At 39.2% G+C, this 23,129-nt stretch overlaps 4 protein-coding genes across 4 annotated transcripts; all 4 read left to right on the forward strand.

Moving 5' to 3' along the window:
• Positions 1 to 1,202: 1,202 nt before the first annotated feature.
• On the forward strand, positions 1,203 to 2,406 carry LOC137268448 (enhancer of split mbeta protein-like). Its single transcript, XM_067803014.1, has 3 exons — positions 1,203 to 1,259; positions 1,489 to 1,584; positions 1,769 to 2,406. The coding sequence occupies exons 1-3, from the start codon at positions 1,203 to 1,205 to the stop codon at positions 2,396 to 2,398; spliced, it is 783 nt and encodes a 260-aa protein (XP_067659115.1). The 3' UTR covers positions 2,399 to 2,406.
• Positions 2,407 to 8,510: 6,104 nt separating this feature from the next.
• LOC137268619 (enhancer of split mgamma protein-like) lies at positions 8,511 to 9,830 on the forward strand. Its single transcript, XM_067803194.1, has 3 exons — positions 8,511 to 8,585; positions 8,818 to 8,913; positions 9,119 to 9,830. The coding sequence occupies exons 1-3, from the start codon at positions 8,529 to 8,531 to the stop codon at positions 9,734 to 9,736; spliced, it is 771 nt and encodes a 256-aa protein (XP_067659295.1). The 5' UTR covers positions 8,511 to 8,528; the 3' UTR covers positions 9,737 to 9,830.
• Positions 9,831 to 15,441: 5,611 nt separating this feature from the next.
• On the forward strand, positions 15,442 to 16,691 carry LOC137268472 (enhancer of split m7 protein-like). Its single transcript, XM_067803038.1, has 3 exons — positions 15,442 to 15,498; positions 15,731 to 15,826; positions 16,056 to 16,691. Exons 1-3 carry the CDS (start codon positions 15,442 to 15,444, stop codon positions 16,686 to 16,688), a joined length of 786 nt encoding a protein of 261 aa, XP_067659139.1. The 3' UTR covers positions 16,689 to 16,691.
• Positions 16,692 to 21,678: 4,987 nt separating this feature from the next.
• Positions 21,679 to 23,129, forward strand: LOC137268471 (enhancer of split m8 protein-like). Its single transcript, XM_067803037.1, has 3 exons — positions 21,679 to 21,775; positions 22,025 to 22,120; positions 22,500 to 23,129. The coding sequence occupies exons 1-3, from the start codon at positions 21,719 to 21,721 to the stop codon at positions 23,127 to 23,129; spliced, it is 783 nt and encodes a 260-aa protein (XP_067659138.1). The 5' UTR covers positions 21,679 to 21,718.

Below are 23,129 nucleotides of genomic sequence, written 5' to 3' on the forward strand. Positions count from 1 at the left end.
GTTGTCGTCACATGTGTTATGTGATTGTATTTGTTATTTGATGTATTTAAAACCATACGTTGAACAATACGTTTTTACAAGCAAATGATCAATTCGTTGAGATAAAGAAATTACCGACGTAGTGTTCAGAATAAATAAAGTTGAAAAACACAGATAATCATATACGAAATCAGACAAACAGCGCAAGGGTATATAAGACAAAAATTGAACAAATGACAAAAATAATACAAAATATGTATAAAAAATGAATTGAATAAAATATTGCTATCTCCAGATACTTTGCGCAATTGTATTCGTTGTTTCTTTATTAAATTATATAAAACCTGCAGCTGCCACTCTTGAACAATAGGTTTATACGTATACGTACGTGCAAGTAGTACAAAATCGTTCTATTTTTCAATCAGCTGAATGTTAACATATATTAAGGACTATCGGTTTGCACCGTGGTAAATCCGTTCATATTGCGTACAGTGTGTAAATCACCCGAGGTAACCCTCCTGGAATATCTATTGTTAAAGCCTTGTTAAAACCTATATTTATTTGTTTTCATATCAGCTGTGGATTGAGAATGACAGGAGCGTACAATATATTTTCACACAGTTCTCACAAGATAGAATATGTTCAAAGAAATTATTGACATGACATGTATTATACATATTTTAATCATATCTGAATCCAGCTGAATACAAACACAATGTCAGGGCCGAACGAAACGCTAGTTTATTTGCTTTATTTATCGTCGCACGTGCAACGGCACTAGAAGACGGCAAATGATATCATCGACATCAAGTAGTGACAGCACTCCCAGGTAACTGTAGGCGACGTATCCCGCCCAGTTTTTGACTGAAACTATTATTGACTGAAACATTAAACAGATTGTTGACAGGTCGGTGTTCGTCCACGTAACTCCTCGTGTCACGCTAAGCAAGTTGACCTCTGTTTCTGAAGAATATCATCCTTGTCGATTCGTGAGAAGAACATCTGTCTCCGGGTGAAGTTTAACGCGAGCCGGCGCGTGCCACCACTTAACGAGGCGTGCACTGATTGGCTGCGTGTATCGGATCGCGCCGGGCCATTCAGATGTCAAAACATAACTGTGCATTGATTAGCGTGGGTAGGGGAATGTAGGGGTATAAAGGCGGGTCGGGGAGGCAGCGTTCCATCACACCAACTTGTCTCTCAGAGCTGAACACACCTCAGTCATGGGATCGTACTTTCACAACATGGAATTGGACAGTGACTATATGGGCAGAAGAAAGGTTAGCACTTATTTACTATTATGAAAAATAACGTACGTTGAAAAGGACGCGAAGCTCAACTGTGCTGAAAAACTTGTCTAATTGCATATTCAAGAAATATGGGAGCTATATTTACCGCTTTTGTCAAATCTTTCAGTAAGAGCTGTTTCACAACAAGCTTTTACATACTCTGAAGTATTGTATGTCATCTTGAAGGCATGCCATTGATTTTCTGTTTTTGTTTGTCCAGGGTCGAAAGCTAATGGCTGAAAAGAGACGACGGGCGAGAATCAACCAGAGTTTGTCAGAAATCAAAGACATCGTGTGTGCGGCACACCAACGAAATGTAAGTAGATCACATGTGTTTCATTAACAGGAATTCTAGACTTAAGGCTGTATAAATCGTAAGGAAATAATACTTATATTTAATCACGATTCAATGTTCTACGAGTTTTAAAAACATTTCTTCCAAATTGCCTGTCAAAGAAGTTGTGTTTTCTGTGTAATTTATTGCTTTTGTATTTTCCCAGGACCCCAACTATGACAAGATGGAGAAGGCTGAGATCCTGGAGACCACTGTAGATTATCTGAGGAATGTCAGGAAGATCAACACAACACATCAACACGTGAAAGAAGCAGTTGAGGCCAGATTCCAACATGGCTTCTCCAAATGTGCTGAAGAAATCCTCTCCTACATCCAGTCTCTACCGGGAGTGTCTGACAATGTACATCGTCAGCTGAGAAAACACATTTCTCGACGTATGGAACACATTCAACAGGTACCTGTGACGTCATCAACAGAGGCTGTGACGTCAAACAGAAGTCGGTGCCATGATAGAATATATTCTGTACCGTCCTATAATTCCCAGTATCCACATCCGGCTGCACATGCAGGCATGAGCCAGACAGTGTGCTCTCCCTCAGTGAAGGAAGACAACAGTTTCTCAGACAGTGGATATGCCGGTTCTCCTGATATTGTCAAACACTCTACCCACAGAACTGAACACTATCCCCCATCCAGCTTTTCAGATTCCGTGCTCTGTAGCGTACCAACAGAAATGGTTGACAAAGATTCGAGAGTTAGGGCGTGGCTCCAGAGCACGTGGTCCTACTCCCAGCAGATTCAGACAGAGCAACAGGTTCCCTGGAGACCCTGGTAAAATGCTACTGAACTTATTGAACTGACATCGCTGTGATTTGTATATGCCATAATAGTGCTTTCTTTGCTGGACATTTCATATATAGTGTTGGCTGTGATAACGTACATTTGTTGAGGAAATAAATATTATTTAGTTCTTATTTTGGTCTTTGAAATAGCTGTAAGTTTTGCGGGGATGTCTGTACAACATATTTGCATATCTAACAGACTGTTTGAAAATACTTTATGTCTTTACTTGAGATGTATATTCTTCCATCATCAATGTTGCTCAAAATGAGTCGACAAATTGATCGTTATGGGAACATAACTATTCATCTTACAGGCTACAAGGAACATATGTAGTCCCATTCGGGATTAATCGACAGGACGTAAAGTCCGCCGCCTAGGCCGCTCAGCCACCGCGATTTCCATTAGGAAGGCGGACATTGTGTGCTAGCGATTAGGTGCCTGACTCTGATGGTGCGGGTTCGAATCCCGGATGGGACTCAACCAAAAACTCCCTAAAATTTGTACTTTGTACTTGAGATCCCAAATATGACATTTTGCGTTTGACCGCTTTCTAAAAATGGCATTGAGTAACCACAGCCTACAAGGAGATACAAGGACACTGTTTGTAAACATTTCAGCTTATATCAGATATCAGGTGTAATCAACGTCCGGACATGAAGGTATCCATTCAGGTACACAATTGTGGCAAAAGAACCATGGCATTAACCGATATTTTAAATATCGTTGACGTATATATAATATATGCCATTTTGAAGCGGACACGAAAAAGTTGACGGAACACCTTAAGATATTTGTAAATATTAAAGAATTAAATCTGGTTTCGTGAAATCCAGTCACAATACTTTCATAATGTGTGCAACCACACCTATATCCACGTTTGACACATTTTTTGTAAGTTTACATCACCTTCCGCGTCTGGATGAGAAGGTGTATTCCAATAAAGTATTGTCCATGAAGACACAACTCAGCTCAAACTCACTCTAAATAGCCAAAAGCAATGAAAAACACACGTGAAAGTCTATATAATCCACACAGGCCAATTGCGAACGACCTCCGAGAGCTCCACGCTTCGAACTGGGACAGTCACAGTTGTGACACTAATCACCCCAGGTGCCCGTATGTCACGTGACCTCACCAGAGCGTGACGACGCAAAGTGTCCCGTGACATTGATAATGGGAGCGTAGGAATGTTGTCAATCATCGTTGGGATGTTTTGCCAGTACCCACGGTCGGTTCCTTGGGCAATTCACACAAATGTCCCCTGAATATAAGTACTTTACATTAACAGTTTTGGATAACAAACAGTCTCCAAGCTGTGGATGATTCGCAGTTATAACAGGTCTATCGCAATTGATCTCTCGTCTGCGTCTCTAGAGTAACGCCTAGTCTCTGAAACGAACACACTTTACTAAAAAGTATATACTTTCGTATATAATAATCATGAAATATAATGAAAAGGAGTTTTTTTCTTTATTTATTGAAGCCGTGCAAATATAGCCTTGACATACATTCTGCACTTGCATGGGTTTTCTGGATATATTTGTTTCAGGGTCTGTATCCACTACCATCTCCCGGCAGGCCCCGGTGAATATATAGAATCCAACAACCCTTGTATCAAGATTGATTATGTTGATGATGTTTGGTGTCTTGATGTTTTTCAATGGAACAATAAGCAATGAACAAAATCAACAAAATGTAATTGATATCAATGAAAAGAGCTAGATTTTGTTACAGTGATAGTCATGCTGATAACAACTGGGGCTACATAGATGAGTAAATATAAATGATTGAAAAGATATTGTTTGGATAAAAGATATCCATATATGAGATGTCCTATGAAGGGGTAAACAAAATAAATAGGAAAATGCAATCTGGGTAGGAGATTAGTTGAGGTAAATAGGTAAATGTATGACACATGACTCAGAAACAGTTTACAAATGGGTTACCCCTAAATCAAATGGTAAAAGAGACCGTCGTTCATATACTCATAGAAGCGAATAAGGGAACACATGAAATTACAAGAGCTCTTTTATTCATTTCCAGACGTTCACTCACATTGCAGTATATACAATTGTGATGAAACCTGTAAATAAGTAAAGGAACGTTTGTACTTTCACGTGGTGCCTTATTCGTTTCTATGAGTATCCATTTTTGTAATAAGTTTGTCTTTCTCAACCATAATTTCCATTGTTTAATCTTCGTCGAAAGCTACGACTTAATGTGACATTATTATGATAACAGTTTGGTGTCAAATAATCACCCGCGTTGTCTGATAATTACAATCAGTGACCTCAAGTAGTTGCTGAAAGGGCAAGTCGTTAGTGTCAGTTGCGGGTCATAGGAAAACCGTTAATTATTCCGATTGGTCGTGCCACCTTTTCTTCAAGCAGGGGGGAGCTGCACGTGGTCGCATTCCGACGCACGCCTTCGTAATTTCCAGCAGATGGTTCATGCAATGTCCGGAGAGCTGACCAGGCAACTGGTTATTACACCTGACAAAAAATGATTTTCGCACGGTGTCAGTGTCACGAATTTATTCATCCAACTGCCTGGACATCGTGTGAAACATTGTATTCGACAGGTGACAATATGTGATCGAGCTATTTCGAACAATATCTAGTGTTCACGCTGTCAATAATACCGTCAATTTGGCATTTATTTACTACGTCAGTTTTCCCACATTTAATTATTTACCTTCTTAGGTAGGTTAATATATCAAGATAAAAACAGACATTTTATCTGAAAAATTAGTACAACATGCAGTTAGGCTTAGGGTACTAAGCATATGATGTTAATCAAGTTGAACATTATTGAACGATATTAGTGACTGGATCTATATTGATCCATAATTATCATACTGTACTTATTAAATCATATTTAATGTGATGAACCGTACTGATTCATAGCATTTTTTCTATTCATTTTGATCATGCTGATAAATGTTATCAATTCTGTACACGACTCACTGGGATGTGTGGACACTATATACATTCCTTCTTATATTTACCAGTCGACAGATCCCAAAGGTGATACGACGTAAGTAATGAGTTGGGCCATGCTTGTGTTCCTGTGAGTGTAGAGACGGGATACACATAATAAGTCATTCTATACTCAAAATGTTTTAGATACATTTATTCCGCAAACTGTGCTTGTACAATTGAACGTACAATTTTTTTTTACTTCTGGTTTTAGATACAGATTATAGTTCTGTTTCACTTCATTTTAATTGTCTGCAAAACGTGTTGTCTTTACAATCTTCAGCATCAACTAAGAGCTAATTTTCACACGGTACATTCCAGCCTACGTATGTGGTGACAAGCCACAATTAAATATTATAGCAACTGTTCTGTACGCGAGGGAGTGTCCCCATCTTGTAAATGTGTCCAAACAGGCTTAGCTTGGAATGAAAACAGCATGTGTAATTCTTGATATCTTGTCAACCAATTATTCTCCATTAGCTGTTTTGTCCAGCCCAGAGGGGCTCTTCACCAGACTGACCATTACAAACGATCTCAATCACTGGATGAGTGACGGTGAACAATGACGTTACGTCACAGATCTCTGCATGACGTCATAATGATCTGTGATATACCCTCGTATTTATGACACACAAAGTGTTGACACTGAAACCCATACTACAGCCATCCCCGTGAGAAACCATTTTACGAAACTGGTGAAGAAATATTTGAGCTTCGCAAAAATCATATTGAACGAGTGCAATGTAATATCATATCCAGGGGAAATTGCATTAAAGAGGAAATTGTTTATCAATTTCAAGAGGAAATTGTTTATCAATTTCCGTTTCATTTACAGAGTAATTTTAAAATCGCTTTCAAATCTATCAGTTCCCTTTCAATGACATATGTCCAATGTTTTAAAATATTTATTGGGGTCTTGAATGGTGTTGCCTTGAAGAAGCCAGTCTTGATTGCCTTTCGGAAATGTGAAGCATGACTTTCACAAAGCTGCGATCGTGAAATGGGAAAAAGGGATACACTTTTGAATATGATTGAAACCGTAATAATCTTAAATATACAATAGGTATTTTTAGTTGGACATTTTGATTCTTAACTTCAAAGATTTGTTTATGCTGGAACAATTCTGTCGTCTCCAGAAGCAAACGAATTTTTCTTACACATACAGTTATTATGGTTTTCGTGTTCAGGTTAAATGCTGGAATAGTACCCCAACCCTACTTAAAACTCGGTTTTAAGTTTTAAGTTTTATCTCTGTTTTATGTAGGACACTTATCAACAATGATGATGATAATGATTTGGAGATTTTACTTGCGCTTTCCCAAATTATTTCGCTCGCGCTCTCGCCAGGCGATGAAGGTAACGAGCCTGAACCGTATTATTTTCCATTCCGCTCAACCCATTCTGCCATGTTCAAGCCCGAAATGAAGCAAGTACGTGTATAGATTTCATCAGATTCTGATTCTCCCAAGTCACCTGAGATCATTTTCAATTCGGGGTTATTTGTTAATCAAACTTACATACAGTCAGAGACTGAAAGCTAGTCTAGACCCTGGCCTAGTGCTTGATCGTATGAGAGGTGATCATGACCGAAAGATGTTGCAACCTGAAGTGGGTATTAGGATTTCATATTTTATTTTTGTATGGATTTTGAATTTGAAAATAATTGGTGGGTGGAGCGGAACCCAGCACCTTATCGTCCGTATATAAAATACATATTTGTCACAATAAAGGGACGTAAAACGTTGTACATTATTCAAGTATTCTGACACTCACAGCCCTGTAGAGTAGACGGTTAATTTCCAGGCTGTATTATTATTGACGCAATTGCATAATCGCTATCCAAACAATGTCTGGCTCGACGTCTTAGTTTACATTGGCGCAAGGGAATTATTAAATGTTAAGTAGCGGTTTGTGTAAATGATATGCTCAGAGTGGGTAAATGACATTCTTACATAAATTGACATGGAGGTGAGTAACAACCCTGACTCACCACTATTCACTTGGTAAAGTTTAGCTCATCGACACAAGAACGAACCGGTAGCAATCATCACCGACGTATCCCAACACCGTGTTGTAGTGTTCATGGGATAATACTAATGATGTTGTTTCCCTATTGAACCAGCATTTACTGTGTAAACAAAAGAGGACTTTCACCCAAAGCCAATTTCAAATTTCAATATTAACCAGATTTCCACATTTTGAACATGTGTCTGACGAGCTCAGCTTCATAGCAACAGCTACATGGTATAAATATGGATTAACAAATATACACTTGGACTTGGATAATCTGACTGTAGGTGAAGCTCAAAAAGGTAACGTTAAATTAATGGCCCATGGTATTAGATAAAGTCAGGGCAAATACTTTATTTTGATTTTTGTCTGAAAAAATGTTACAAAATTATTTTTTGAAAGAACTAATATACAGTCTTAATAAACGGACTTAGATCGATAAATACACAGTTTCATTTAGTGTTTCAAATGATTTCTATGCGTGCGTGTGTGTGTATGGAGAGACAGACGGACAGATGCATGCATGTATGTGTTACAGTGCAATGCACAGCAAGGTCAATGCAAAAATTCTGTTTTTCTGGCACTAATGATTCTACAGAATAACAGAAGTTTATTGTATTTCGAGGCCAGGTGTACAGTTTAAGATTAAAACTTAAAAGAAAATAATATTTTCAGAACGCTGTAATCTTTGAATGCACAATGCCATTGAGAAAGCGGTTTTGTGATTCCCTGGCAGTTGGTTACAGTTCAGAGTAACGGTAGGCGATGGAATGCGACACAGCCCGTGTCACGCTTCAAACTGATAAAATTAACTTTAGCTCAATGAAATACAAGATCGTTGACAGGCAGATTGTTGACAGGCCGGGTGCTCGTCCACGTAACTCCTCGTGTCACGCGGAGTAAAAATGAACATCTGTCTCCGGGTGAAGTTTAACGCGAGCCGGCGCGTGCCACCACTTAACAAGGCGTGCGCTGATTGGCTGCGTGTATCGGATCGCGCCGGGCCATTCAGATGTCACAACATAACTGTGCATTGATTAGCGTGGGTAGGGGAATGTAGGGGTATAAAGGCGGATCGGGGAGGCAGCGTTCCATCACACTAACTTGTCTCTCAGAGCTGAACACACCTCAGTCATGGAATCACATCATAATAGCCTGGAATCAGATAGTGAATATATGGGCCGAAGAAAGGTAAGCATCAGCCTTCTGTGATAAGTTTCATATACGCTACCTGAACATGTTTACATCCGAGACACGTGGCTAATTTGAATATTCATGATAAAACGGGAATAGACTGTATCCCAGTCGTTTTTACAACATAAAATCTCTTCTTTGTCAATTTAATAACAGTAATCTTCACATCTGTAGTTTTCATTGTGTGTACGTTAGATTTGTTGTTACATTCTCATCTGTTTTTCTTCAGGGTCGAAAACTAATGGCTGAAAAACGGCGCCGAGCCAGAATCAACCAGTGTTTGACAGAAATCAAAGGCATTGTATGTGGAGCTCACCAACGAAATGTAAGTACGAAAAATAAACGTGAAAATATTTGATATGGTCACATGCCACATTATTTTTTTATTTTAGACATTGCTATACAATGTTTTCATTTCTTGATTTCTTTTTATATGTTCACAACATGGACTCGCGTTTGTATTTATATAGTAACTTCTCATTGACACAATACACAACACAAGCTCATATTTTTCTTTTTTCATTTCCCAGGACCCCAACTATGACAAGATGGAGAAGGCTGAGATCCTGGAGACCACTGTAGATTATCTGAGGAATGTCAGGAAGATCAACACAACACATCGACACGTGAAAGAAGCAGTTCAAGCCAGATTCCAAAATGGCTTCTCCAAATGTGCTGAAGAAATCCTCTCCTACATCCAGTCTCTACAGGGAGTGTCTGACAATGTACATCGTCAGCTGAGAAAACACATTTCTCGACGTATGGAACACATTCAGCAGGTACCCGTGACGTCATCAACAGATGCTGTGACGTCATACACAAGAAATTGCCATGAGAAACTGAGTGCAGAACCTTCACACAACATCCAGTATTCACATCCGGCTGCACATGCGTACATGGGCACTTCTCCTGTGAGGAAGGACAACAGTTTCTCAGACAGTGGATATGCCGGTTCTCCTGATATTGTCAAACACTCCTCAAACAGAACCGAATACTATCCATCATCCAGCTTTTCAGATTCGGTGCTCTGCAAAGTACCAACAGAAATGGTTGACAAAGATTCGAGAGTTAGGGCGTGGCTCCAGAGCACGTGGTCCTACTCCCAGCAGATTCAGACAGAGCAACAGGTTCCCTGGAGACCCTGGTGAAATGCTACTGTGAACTTTATATTAGGAACAATGGTTGTGATTTTGCCTAAGTCGTCGTTAGTGCTTTTGTATCCAGGACACTTCATATATATTGGCTGTGATATATTGTTTGTTGATGAAAGATATATAATAAATAAACATCTACGTTCATTTGTTGTAATTGTTTACACATACAATGTACCTATTCTAATCTAGGACTACAGGTGTGTAAGGTCTTGTCCACACCTTGATATCACACGTTTCCAGAAACTGATATTTGCTACGGCTTGTGGATTGAATCATATGTTTTCATCTTCCCGTCCCCCACTGTCTCCCCCACCCCCTCCACCACCCCCATCCCAAACGCTGCACTCAGTAGAATTCCAACAAAGTGTAAATAATCGAGTCTCGAGTCAGACAATCCAGTGATCAACATCATGAGCATCGCTATACACAGTTGGACATGTGTTGGCCAAGTTAGCAAGCTTGGCCATCCGGTTTCGTTAGTTGCCTTTCACGACTAGCACGACTTGATTTATACCAGGTTTCCGAATTATTTCATTAGGCATATGTTAATGACGGGCACCACACGTTTAACAGGATGCGCTCTCTCCTTTTCGCGAGCACCCGGTATCATGACTGTCCAGTGATTCATAAACACATGCTCCGTCATCGTATCGCATGGTGACAATCACTGGATTGTCTGGTTCAGACTAGATTTGTTTACAAACGGCATCGTACAGCTGTAATACTGCTGAGACAAATATATACTTATGTTATAGTCACAAATGTAGAATCGACTCTGCTTTTTGCAGAGATTTCTTAGTAATCAGGAAAGGATTTTGTTGCCAATTCTTACTTGAACCTTCACGGGTTTCAGTAATTTAGTTGTGTGTGACAGTCAACTTTTGATGGGTACCAATGGCCGCAACAGGTGCCAATACAAATATGTGGGCAGTGTTAAGAAAAATAAATGTAACTTGTTATACTGAATCCTCTGGAAAGACGTTTTGAACAGGCCGATTGTGCTCCAGTTGCAGGCGAAAACTCCATGTTTGAGACTCTATAGATACCTTGGTGTCGGCTTGATGTCCATGAAAGTATCCGCACAACACTGCACAAACAAACTTCCGAACAAACACAAATAATAACACACAACAAGTATATAAAGTCCACGTGAACGACCTCCGCCACCGCCTCCACGCCTCGAACTGGGACAGTAAATGTTGTGACACTAATCACGGCAGGTGCCCGTATGTCACGTGACCTTACTGGAGCGTGACCACGCGGCGTGTCACATCGCGATACATTGAAGAGTAACGAAGGAATGTGACCTATAGTCCGAAATTACTGCTGTGGTATTATTAGAGGGATCATTACTAAAGGCACGTGCCTCGGGCAAACTCCACTTGTCATATTGAACACTGAGCCCAAGATTATCTTCCATTAATGCAAGTTCACTCCTATGCAGTCCAACCAGTTCAGTATTTTGACGGTATGATACGGTTTCAGCGTTTCACAATAACCATTGTAAGTTCACCGGTTACTCTATGAGACGCTGAATATATTATCTAAATCATTTGGTATTAACCACATTATCTCACAGTTTTACAACCCATCACACTTTGGGATCCGTTATTATCCATTTGCTGGAGATTCTGCGAGGGTGAGATATAAGCCGTTTTTCGTAACAGGTATTGTGATAACACTTTCGTGTCAAATAATCAACTGTAAAGTTAGCAGTTAGTGTCATATGACCGTGAATTGTTCCGAAAGGAGGCGCCACCTTCTCTACAAAGAGTCTGAAGATGCACTTGGTCGGACTCTGATACACGAGGTCCAGCACATGGGTCCTGCAATGTCCGGAGTGTTGACTGAACAATCAGTTGACAGTTATGTCCACCAATTGTGCCAGTGTCTGAAATAATTGTCCAAGCTGATTGGACGTTGTGTGAATCACTAGCATTTGATGGCATTGTTAATTCATTTCACTGATTTGAAGAAAACATATTTCAGATTATTACATCTTAATGTTGGAAGAAAACAAAATGTGTCGAAAGTCGTAATCAGTTAACTTCCCTTTCATGCCCACGAGTTGGGTACAATTTTGACACAACAGAGATCCTGGCATACCTAGGCAATTTGGGGGGTGGGTTGGGGGTGTATAGATTAGTTAGATAGGAAATGCGCGTTTGAGGGAGTGAGAGTAAAGTGTATCCTGATTTGAATAGTGTTTAAGATATAGCACGGTAGAAATGTTGTGTTAATCCAGAAGTTGCATGTTTTCTCACCACAGATAACATCAAGACTTGTAATCATTGCAAATGTGGGTGGAAAATCCACAATAGAAAACTTCTGGATGTTGAATGCTCGATTTTTATACTAATCTGGTTCTTTAACTGGACTCTTTAAAAAGGACCAGTCGCACCTGAAACTGACTAGAGATCAAAGGCATAAACGAGTAATTTGTAATTACATTTGTACCATGTTTGTACCTGAAAAACTCAGAATCCACTATACCCTGTTATATTTCTCTCTGGGAAATTTCACAAGAAGTCTTGTCGAATCTCACAACGGTCTCGTTCACGTGTGAAAGTCTCCATACATTGTAAATGTGTCCAAACAGGCTTAACTTGGAATAAAAGCAGCATGTGTAATTCTTGATACCTTGTCAGCCAATTATTCTCTATCAGCTGTTTTGTCCAGCCCAGGAGGGCTCTTGACCATTGCAAACAATTTTCATCACTGGATGGGTGGTGGTGAACAATGACGTTACGTCACAGATCTCTGTGTGACGTCATAATGACCTGTGATATATCCTGGTGTTTATAACATACAGTGTTCTGGGGTGTTGACACTAATGGACCTAATGCACTGAATGAGACGGGGATATTCAGTACAGTCACTATGGTGTCCATCAACCAAGTGAGAGGGCTTTGCCTCCGACTCTTCAGAGAGGGACATGTTCCTTGAAGGCAATTTGTACCCCGGATCTTCACACGTATTTCAAGTGTGTTAATGTATATATGATTTCAAAATAATATAAGTAAGAATAGTTGACAACTTACTGTTTGTTCCTGTAAATAGTAGTTAAAGATTAAGAACGTATGCCACTCACATACGATGACAGTAGTCAGAGCATTAAATAGAGCTATTAAATAGCAGCAGCTTACATTGCCTTATAAATATTGGTTTGAAAACACAGAGTAAAGTATAGCCTAGTTTTTACTAACAATTTGAAAAGTTATCAAGAAATATCAAGAATCACATACGACGACAATATAGAGATAGCAGCGACTATCTATGGTCTCTGGTGGCAGCAAACACTCCATTTAGAGGACAGAGTAAATAATAACATATTTTAGCATTCAAATCTGAGAAGGTTACAACAGAATACAGGGTATATCTGTGATTGCAATGTATCTGGCAACGCTTTTGTTTATGATCAGTTTGGAGTAATTTTAGTACGTGGAAACTGTTTTCCTTTATCACGGACGAAATATTTCTTTAACTCACCACGTGTCGACAAAAAGACACTAATGTTACCATAAGTATACAACGGCATGAAACGTGTATATCTGTACCCGTGTATACACAAGGTATACTTGTCACTTAAATTGCATATAAAATGTTTACATTTATTAAGTACATCACATATCATATTCGACTGCTTGGCGCCGTACACATAATATTTACTCGCTGAACAACAAATAACTGTTTACCGGAATAGTATGCTTACGATGAGGACACGTGACGGGTCTAATGATGGACACATTCGTTCTGGCACGAATAACCTTTCTGAGTACATGTTTAATTACCAGAATGTGATTAGAAGAATTATTATTTGACACATGATCGGTGTCTAAACCGCGTCTGGCCGGACGTCTGAGTGGACTGTGGCACACGGATTGGGGAAATGCTGTTCTGTGTTAAAGATGAGATGACTCATTTACGTTAAATGACACGGACATGAGTAACAGCCCTGACGCACCACTGTTTGTCATTTTTCATTTTCATATGTTTCAATTGGAAAACGTTTAGCTCACCGACATAAGAGAGAGCCATTAATCCTATACATATATCAAATAAGTCGGTCGATTTCCAAACATTGAGACTGACTAGCTCCTTATCTCATGTACAGTGAGGGCTCCACACTGAGTGACTGGGACTTTTCTCTGAAAACTATGCCAATGATGTGTCTGCTCACTGAAACGATAGTTTAACAACATTACCTACAATACCACAGATAAAATGTTTAGTAAAAGTCAGTTAAGAAGATTTGAGATATTAGTTATATTTCCAGATAATATCAACGTGTCTGACGACCTTATCCTCATGGCGACGCCATCAGTGGATTAATACGGATTAACAGGTCTGCACGTGGATAATCTGAAGATGTAACACGTGCTATATTTGGTACAACACTTTCTCGGTAAAGCGCAGACACTAGTACTTTAATTAGAAGCCCTTAAGATGATTAAGAGAAAACAAACTTGAAACAGAGATAGAGAGTTTATTTTCAATCCAAACATCACCAAGTGCTCACAGACTTCCTGGGAGAGACGTAATAACGTTGTTTGTGTCCTAAAGGAAATAATATTTATTCGCCACTAAGTCACAATGCATGTATTCATAATAATCATGATTACTGAGGAACTTCATATTTTACAACTGAGGGTGATTCCCGTACACATGTATCGTATTTGAAAAAGATTATATGATAGTTTTTCCGATAACAAAAACGTCTGACAGAGATTCAATTCGAGTTTCTCCAATAAAATCATAAGCCATACACCAACATAATATACACTTCAACCTATCCTACCGGAATTGTGAGAGAATATTCGTCACAGAAAAACACAGACAATGCGTAAAACATAACAAAATGAAAATATTACTTGTTTCTGATACAACAGTGTACATATTTGCATCGTCATCGTTATTTCCAGAGAGACGACCTGTACCATTGTTGATAAAATAGACCGCACTTTGTCTTTGTTTTAGAAAAATGCTATGCCAGTTTTAAGTTCATTCCATTGTTAAATTTGGAACAACTGTCTAGTTAAATCGACAGCCTGATACTTTTGACATTAGATTAATCAGGATTATCAGCCCAAGAGATAATCCTGGCGATGTCGAAACCGAAGAAGCAAAGTGAAAGGTGAAAACGGATCACAAAAACCATGTGTTCAGTGTATTCTTATGAGTCTCAAAACCTAAAAAGTTGAAAGACATGCTAATGTTATAGTTGATTGAATTAAATATATAAACTGAAAATAGGTTTAGCCAGTATTGTGTTTGTATTTACATGTTACTGCTGTGAAATTCATGACGACGGAGCGCAGCAGGATGTGCACCTTCCGAATAGCATTGAAAAGTTGAGTGAACGAAATACAAGATTGTTGACAGGCCGGGTGCTCTTTGACGTAACTCCTCGTGTCACGCTAAGCAAGATGGCCTCTGCTCCAGAAGAAAATCATCCCTGTCGATTCGTGAGAAGAACATCTGTCTCCGGGTGAAGTTTAACGCGAGCCGGCGCGTGCCACCACTTAACAAGGCGTGCGCTGATTGGCTGCGTGTATCGGATCGCGCCGGGCTATTCAGATGTCAAAACATAACTGTGCATAGATTAGCGTGGGTAGGGGAATGCAGGGGTATAAAGGTGGATCGGGGAGGCAGCGTTCCATCACACTAACTTGTCTCTCAGAGCTGAACACACCTCAGTCATGGAATCACATCATAATAGCCTGGAATCAGATAGTGAATATATGGGCCGAAGAAAGGTAAGCATCAGCCTTCTGTGATAAGTTTCATATACGCTACCTGAACATGTTTACATCCGAGACACGTGGCTAATTTGAATATTCATGATAAAACGGGAATAGACTGTATCCCAGTCGTTTTTACAACATAAAATCTCTTCTTTGTCAATTGCATAGCAGTAATCTTCACACCTGAAACTTCGGTTGTGTGTACGTTAGATTTGTTGTTACATTCTCATCTGTTTTTCTTCAGGATCGAAAACTAATGGCTGAAAAACGGCGCCGAGCCAGAATCAACCAGTGTTTGACAGAAATCAAAGGCATCGTATGTGGAGCTCACCAACGAAATGTAAGTACTCCAGTTCACGATATGAAAAACTTGAAAATATATTTTACATAATTATTTGTTTAGTTTATTTTTTCACATGGCAATACAGTGTTTTGATTTCATGATATTTTAAACATTAGATTTAATCATTATTCAATGTTCACAACAGGCATTTTCTGCGAGTTTTTAACGCTACTTCCTTTTTATGGTGTAAAGCATGGTTGTTTATTGTTTCTATCACTGTTTCCAGGACCCCAACTATGACAAGATGGAGAAGACTGAGATCCTGGAGACCACTGTAGATTATCTGAGGAATGTCAGGAAGATCAACACAACACATCAACACGTGAAAGAAGCAGTTCAAGCCAGATTCCAACATGGTTTCTCCAAATGTGCTGAAGAAATCCTCTCCTATATTCAGTCTCTACCGGGAGTGTCTGACAATGTACATCGTCAGCTGAGAAAACACATTTCTCGACGTATGGAACACATTCAGCAGGTACCTGTGACGTCATCAGTCGGGAATACAACGTCATTCACAAGTCGATGCAATGAGCGAATAAGCTCTGTACCTTCTCACGGTTCCCAATATCCAGTTGCACACGCGTACATGAATGGGACAGTATGCTCTTCCCCAGTGAAGGGAGACAACAGTTTCTCAGACAGCGGATATGCTGGTTCCCCTGATATTACTAAACAGTCCTCTTACAGAACCGGACACTATCACCCATCCAATCTCTCCGATTCCGAACTTTGTAAAATGGAGTCGACCAGAATCCATAAAACCTTTGACGACTCTAGAGTTAGGGCGTGGCTCCAGAGCACGTGGTCCTACTCCCAACAAATCAAGACAGAACAACAAGTTCCATGGAGACCCTGGTGAACGGCTACACACATGTATAATATAAACTTGCTTGTCGTGACTGTACAGTTTAATACGTGTAAAACTATTCAAAACACGCATCATACAGTGCTTATTACATACATTTACATATATATTGTACGGTGGTACATAATTACCGGTGTTGATAAATATAAAAAGATTTATTTACAAACGTCTCTCATGTTTTTTTTTTCATTGTCGACTTGATCCAGTCGAAGGATAACAGGAATATATAAGTGTCGTCGATATTCAGGACACTTGGTGTCATGACTTTGGTTTCGCTAAAGCTGTAATTGTACAAAACACTCCGAGCATGTCCGGACAATCTGGTCGGGGACTTGCTCCGAGGGTTGGTATACCAAGTGAAATACTACACATACACAGGGAAACAGGACGATATTTGTAGCACCTCAGCGGAGCAAGACATAAGCATTTTGAAAAAACACCCTGTCGAGCGAAAGATAGTACATAAATTCATTCCCATGTTTTGCGAAAGTAACACTAAAGTCCCTTTCTCTGCACTCCTCCCTCCTAGCAAATAGTGAACTGTGTCAATATTTTAGTGATAGATTGTTAATAGAACTCGTTTAGGACAAAAATTCTGCAAAAAAACTCACAGAATTTGTGAAATGTTTTGAATATGACCAACGTTTCATTGAGTATGGTATGTTTATCATTTTTCGAGTTAGACTGCAATTCATCGGTCCCTTTTTTGAGCCAAACGGACAATAAAAAGAAATTGTTATTAGATGTATTTCATACGGGAATATTATCATGTGTTGGACTTGGTATTGGCTTTTGTCTTCCAACGTTTGTGTGTGTGAGTTGGCTCAGGTTTATCTTCGGGTTATACAGAACCCGTCGAATGGAATAGAACGAATGGGTATACGTTACATCGGTGTCTTTCGTTAGTCTACAGGAAGCAGAGGTGTTTTGTGGTCAGATTAAAGTCAGGGGCTCATTATCTTCATGTGCACAATAAGTGTTTTCTCCGCTACTGTTCTTGAACCATTACCATCCTTCATATTTAGATAACAGGTTGGTACATTCATATTCATATTAGCTTGTTATATAACATATTTGAAATAGTTTCATAAAGTCCGGGGGACGGACGTTTCTGTTTTTGTATTGTCGTACAAAACATACATGTAATCATAGCTTTCGGTCGTGGGAGCCGTGCCAATTCACACTTATCAGAGGGGTACACAAAGTACGCAGTCTAGACTACCAGTTGTCCGACTTTCATTTTTTGGGAAGTCGCGGTGGCTGAGCGGGTTAGGCAGCTGACTTTGTGTGCTGGCGATTAGCTGCCTGACTCTGAGGGTGCGGGTTCGAATCCCGAATGGGACTCAACTAAAAAGTACTAGAATTTGTACTTTACTGAGGAAGTGAAATCCCAAATATGACATATGTTGCAAAATATACCTAAATAAAATGTAAAATGGCGCTATACTACGTTCTAAATGTCTCTTTGGATATGTTGGATAACATATACATTTATAAACATATGAAAGATAAATTCTTGGACGATACTACATATGGATACAAACAAACCATTTGTCATAAGTATGAATATATATACTATTAAAAAATAGGGAATATTGGATTTACGAGATGAAGCCAAGGAGGAAACAGATGATGAGGAGAAGCAAAAGGAAAATGTGACAATTCATTCCTTTGGAAATGTTTCATCAGTATGGATAGATCACATTTCTCATGTGCATTGGCACTGACTGTTGGTATGCTCGTAAAATGGAATATCCCATAGATTTTTAATGATATTATATGAACTAGAGCGTAAGTAGTCTCTCATTTCGCACAAACAGTTGTGTGCAGTGGGAAGCTTAGCTGAAAAAAGTCACTATAATATCCATAAGAAAAGGCCCATAAAAGCAATATGATTCCTTCATAATTCACGCACAAATAGACCCTTAAATATTGTAAATATTGACATAGTGGTCTCATTGAACTAGATCTCTATCCAGCGCCTGCACGCCTCAAACTGGGGTAGCCGGAAGTTGTGACACTAATCACGGCAGGTGCCCGTATGTCACGTGACGCTACTAGCGCGTGACGACGCGAAGTGTCACATCGCGATACACCCGGAATCAATATGACGGTATGCCGTGGGATGCGGGCCGATACAATACTGTAATCGTAGATAATTGGAAATTCCATTGAGGTGTCACCCTGGCGGAATAAGGCCCGTGGGAGATACAACCAGCTGATAGCCGTGTTTATTAGATTTACTGATGTACAATATTTTTTCCTGTCATAAGGAACGTGAAGTGAAGTGGTTATTTCCTCAATTTCATGCGTCGCCTGTGAAACCGATGTTTACAAATATCCCGTATTGTCTACTTTCCCGTTTGCAGAATCACTTGGAAAATCTATACCTTTACTCAGCCAGTAATGACTCCGAGCGCTTTTCCATTATGGCCGTTCTTGCAAAAGGTTCCGTTTTCATGGATGATGATATGTATATACACTGTACATGTATTTGCATGTTAATATTGTTCATAGGATTCGTTTCATTCAGAAGTTGAAGAAACATTAAATGTTGAGGATTTGCAGATTCGTATTCGAGATATATATTCTTTATTTTTCTTCAGAAACAATGTCTTTGGAATGCTTAATTAATTATTCTGAGCGAATAACTTACACATAAACTGTTGTGTTTATAATATCACCACCCATCCCTTACCGTTTCTTTCTGTTTATAATACAATCACCCATCCCTTACCGTTTCTTTCTGTTATAATGTCATCACCCATCCCTTACCGTTTCTTTCTGTTTAAACGACAAGACAAGATATATAACTCTTCTTCAATTTTCCTTCCACTGAACAAATATTCAGGTGAAATAAAATTAAACCGACATTACTATGTAGAAATATATTAGAATTAATCACGTTAATTTGAAAATAGCACACACAAAATATAACACACTATTTAATATTCTCTTTGATAAAGTATTGTCTAAATTTGAAATGTATTTGGTAATCTCAGTTGTTTTGGTTTAGCTGAATAAACATTTGCGAAACATACTTAAAAGAAACAAATATATATTTGACCTTAAAACAAGTATGGAATTCATTAAATCTTAACATATATATTATATTTCGCTGTACATGCAAATGAAAGCAACAAAACATTTCAATAATCAAACACAATGACAAAAAAAATGAATCATTTCAACACTTAAATGATACCAGGTGTTCACATGATCGCAAGTGTACTGATTAATCGCGCCTGGGACATTAACAATTTAAAACTATTGAAAAATAAAGACATTTGAAGCGAAACAGTTTTGTATTGTATCTTGTGTTGTTGGTGGTGGTGTCGTTGTTGGTGTTGTAACTGTTTATTGGTCACATGCATGCACGCAACGTGCGCACTGCATCCTTATACAGCGAGATTGAATGTATCCGACCTGATAAAAAGTAAACAAATTAAGTTTAGTTCAAATTCCAGGACAAGAGAAATTGTTCCATCAGATGTGATAGAATTCGACATGAAACAGACAAGAAAAAGTTACAGGGCGGCAATAATAATTGTATCATATAGTCGAATCATAAGTTAGTCTGCTAAATCAAAATCTTATAGTTTTTAAGTCTGTTTACGTTTTGATAAAGTTTGTAATTTTCACCCAAATCCAATTTTCAAATGTAAACTTTCATTTGCTCAGATATTAGGAGCAAATGTGTTTGTAATGGGCGTGGTGTGTATACTATTTGGGTGCAAGTGTTTTTACATGTTATTAGTCGTGATGTTTAGAAACAGCTTATGCTTGATGGGAAGATAATGAGCATGGCGCCGTCTGGAGTCTAGTGGGTGTCTTGACACGGTCCTGTGGGTAAGAACGCAAGCATGCTATGCAGCTACTGTATGTTATTAACGAGATCCATTAAGACTCGTATAGTGCTCTTGTTGTGACACTAACGACTCTCTGTTGTCATCTGATAATTGGATGCCGTTCATTAAGTCATCAGACAGCTCAATGATTGTGTTGGCAAGAAAATACTTCAGGTAAGTGTCTTGTAGTTTCAGACTTTTGTATCACACGTAAAACAGCTCCAGAAAACAGCTGTAAAATATAATTAATACAATAAACTGCACTAATGGTGATCGAACATGTTGACGAGTAAAAAGCATGTTTCATGCCAAAAAATGGTCGGCTAGTCTTTTCTGCTAAGTAAATAAAAATAAATGAAACAATACATATCTGAATTTAGATTATCAATGTCAGACACATAACGTTAAACTGATTTATTCTTCGGGACATGAAAATAAAATGGAAAACAAATTACCAAAGCTCCACGCCAAAATAGAAGACTCCCAACAACACCAGTCTTCAAAAACATTAGATGTAAGTGTCACGTTAGCTAGAAAGCAGGAAACCATTCCACGGTGTATATGCGTGGATGGGCTTTTTTTACATAATGATTAAAAGTAAAAATGGCCATTTTCATTTGTTGTTCATTAAATAATATGTTGAATTATAAAACATTCATACTGAAAACTGGTTAAGATGATTACTACGAATGGTGGCATCGTGTTAACACAATGGTTTGTATGTATCATTGCCGTGAATGTTTCACGTATTTTCAGTACAGATAACGGTAGGCGACGGAATGCGACACAGCTCGTGTCACGCTTCAAATAGGTGGAAATAACCTTCATTGAATGAAATACAAGATGATAATGAGGCAGATTGTTGACAGGCCGGGTGCTCTTTGTCGTAACTCCTCGTGTCACGCTAAGCAAGATGGCCTCTGCTCCTGAAGAATATCATCCCTGTCGATTCGTGAGAAGAACATCTGTCTCCGGGTGAAGTTTAACGCGAGCCGGCGCGTGCCATCACTTAGGAAGGCGTGCGCTGATTGGCTGCGTGTATCGGATCGCGCCGGGCCATTCAGATGTCAAAACCTAACTGTGCATAGATTAGCGTGGGTAGGGGTATAAAGGCGGATCGGGGAGGCAGCGTTCCATCACACTAACTTGTCTCTCAGAGCTGAACACATCGCAGACATGGAATCCTATTATCATACTATGGAAACGGATAGCGAATATATGGGCCGAAGAAAGGTAAGATTGACTTAAATATTCACAACTGTCTTAACAAACGGTTGGACGGTTTACATATTGTAAATTATAAGTGCACGTGGCTAATTAAATATTCATGTGAAAATGGAGTTGTTTCCACTCTCATAAGTCTTCCTTTGCAAACTTTTTTTCTACTTTTTTTCAACGTTAAAAAATTAACAGTCATACACATTGTACATTTGTAAAGCTAATTTCATTTTGTTATCATTAACCAATCTCTTTATCATCCAGGGTCGAAAGCTAATGGCTGAAAAACGGCGACGAGCTAGAATCAACCAGAGTCTGTTAGAAATCAAAGACATCGTGTGCGGAGCTCAACAACGAAATGTAAGCAGACTGACATCTGTATTGACTGTGTGTGCGCGCGCGCTTAGAAGTGCGTTTGTGTTATAGGTTACAATATTTTAACAATATCTTTCAATAAATTTCTGATGTTTATACCTTTCTTTAATGCCCTGCTTACGAATGAAATACTTGGAAGCATTCACCAGAAGAAGGAGCAACACTTAGCTCTGAAACGCTGTCTAAACAATACAGTTGTTATCCATGAAAAGCGTATAATGTATTCTTGATTATAATACGTATCTACTGTACTGCGCGCTTGTGAGTGTGCGTGTGTTATTGGCTATAATATTCTAAGGTTTTCAAATTCCTGATGCTTTTACATAGAGATTGTCTTGATTGTAACTGTTTATACGTTTTCCAGGACCCCAACTATGACAAGATGGAGAAGGCTGAGATCCTGGAGACCACTGTAGATTATCTGAGGAATGTCAGGAAGATCAATACAACACATCAACACGTGAAAGAAGCAGTTCAAGCCAGATTCCAACATGGCTTCTCCAAATGTGCTGAAGAAATCCTCTCCTATATTCAGTCTCTACCGGGAGTGTCGGACAATGTACATCGTCAGCTGAGAAAACACATTTCTCGACGTATGGAACACATTCAGCAGGTACCTGTGACGTCATCAACAGATGCTGTGTCATCACACACAAGGAACTGCTATGAGAGACTGAACGCAGTACCTTCCCATAATCCCCAGTATCTACATCCGGCTGCGCATGCGTACATGAGCGGTACAGTGTGCACTTCCCCTGTGAAGGAAGAAAACAGTTTCTCAGACAGTGGATATGCTGGTTCTCCTGATATAATCAAACAGTCCATTCACAGAACCGAACACTATCCCTCATCCAGTTTCTCAGATTCAGAACTCTGTAGAGTACCAACAGAAATGGTTGACAAAGATTCAAGAGTACGATCTTGGCTGCAGAGCACGTGGTCCTACTCCCAACAAATTCAGACAGAGCAACAGGTTCCCTGGAGGCCCTGGTGA

The sequence above is a fragment of the Haliotis asinina genome, chromosome 16 (genome assembly GCF_037392515.1).
Source record: "Haliotis asinina isolate JCU_RB_2024 chromosome 16, JCU_Hal_asi_v2, whole genome shotgun sequence".
NCBI classification, from domain to species: Eukaryota; Metazoa; Mollusca; class Gastropoda; order Lepetellida; family Haliotidae; genus Haliotis; species Haliotis asinina.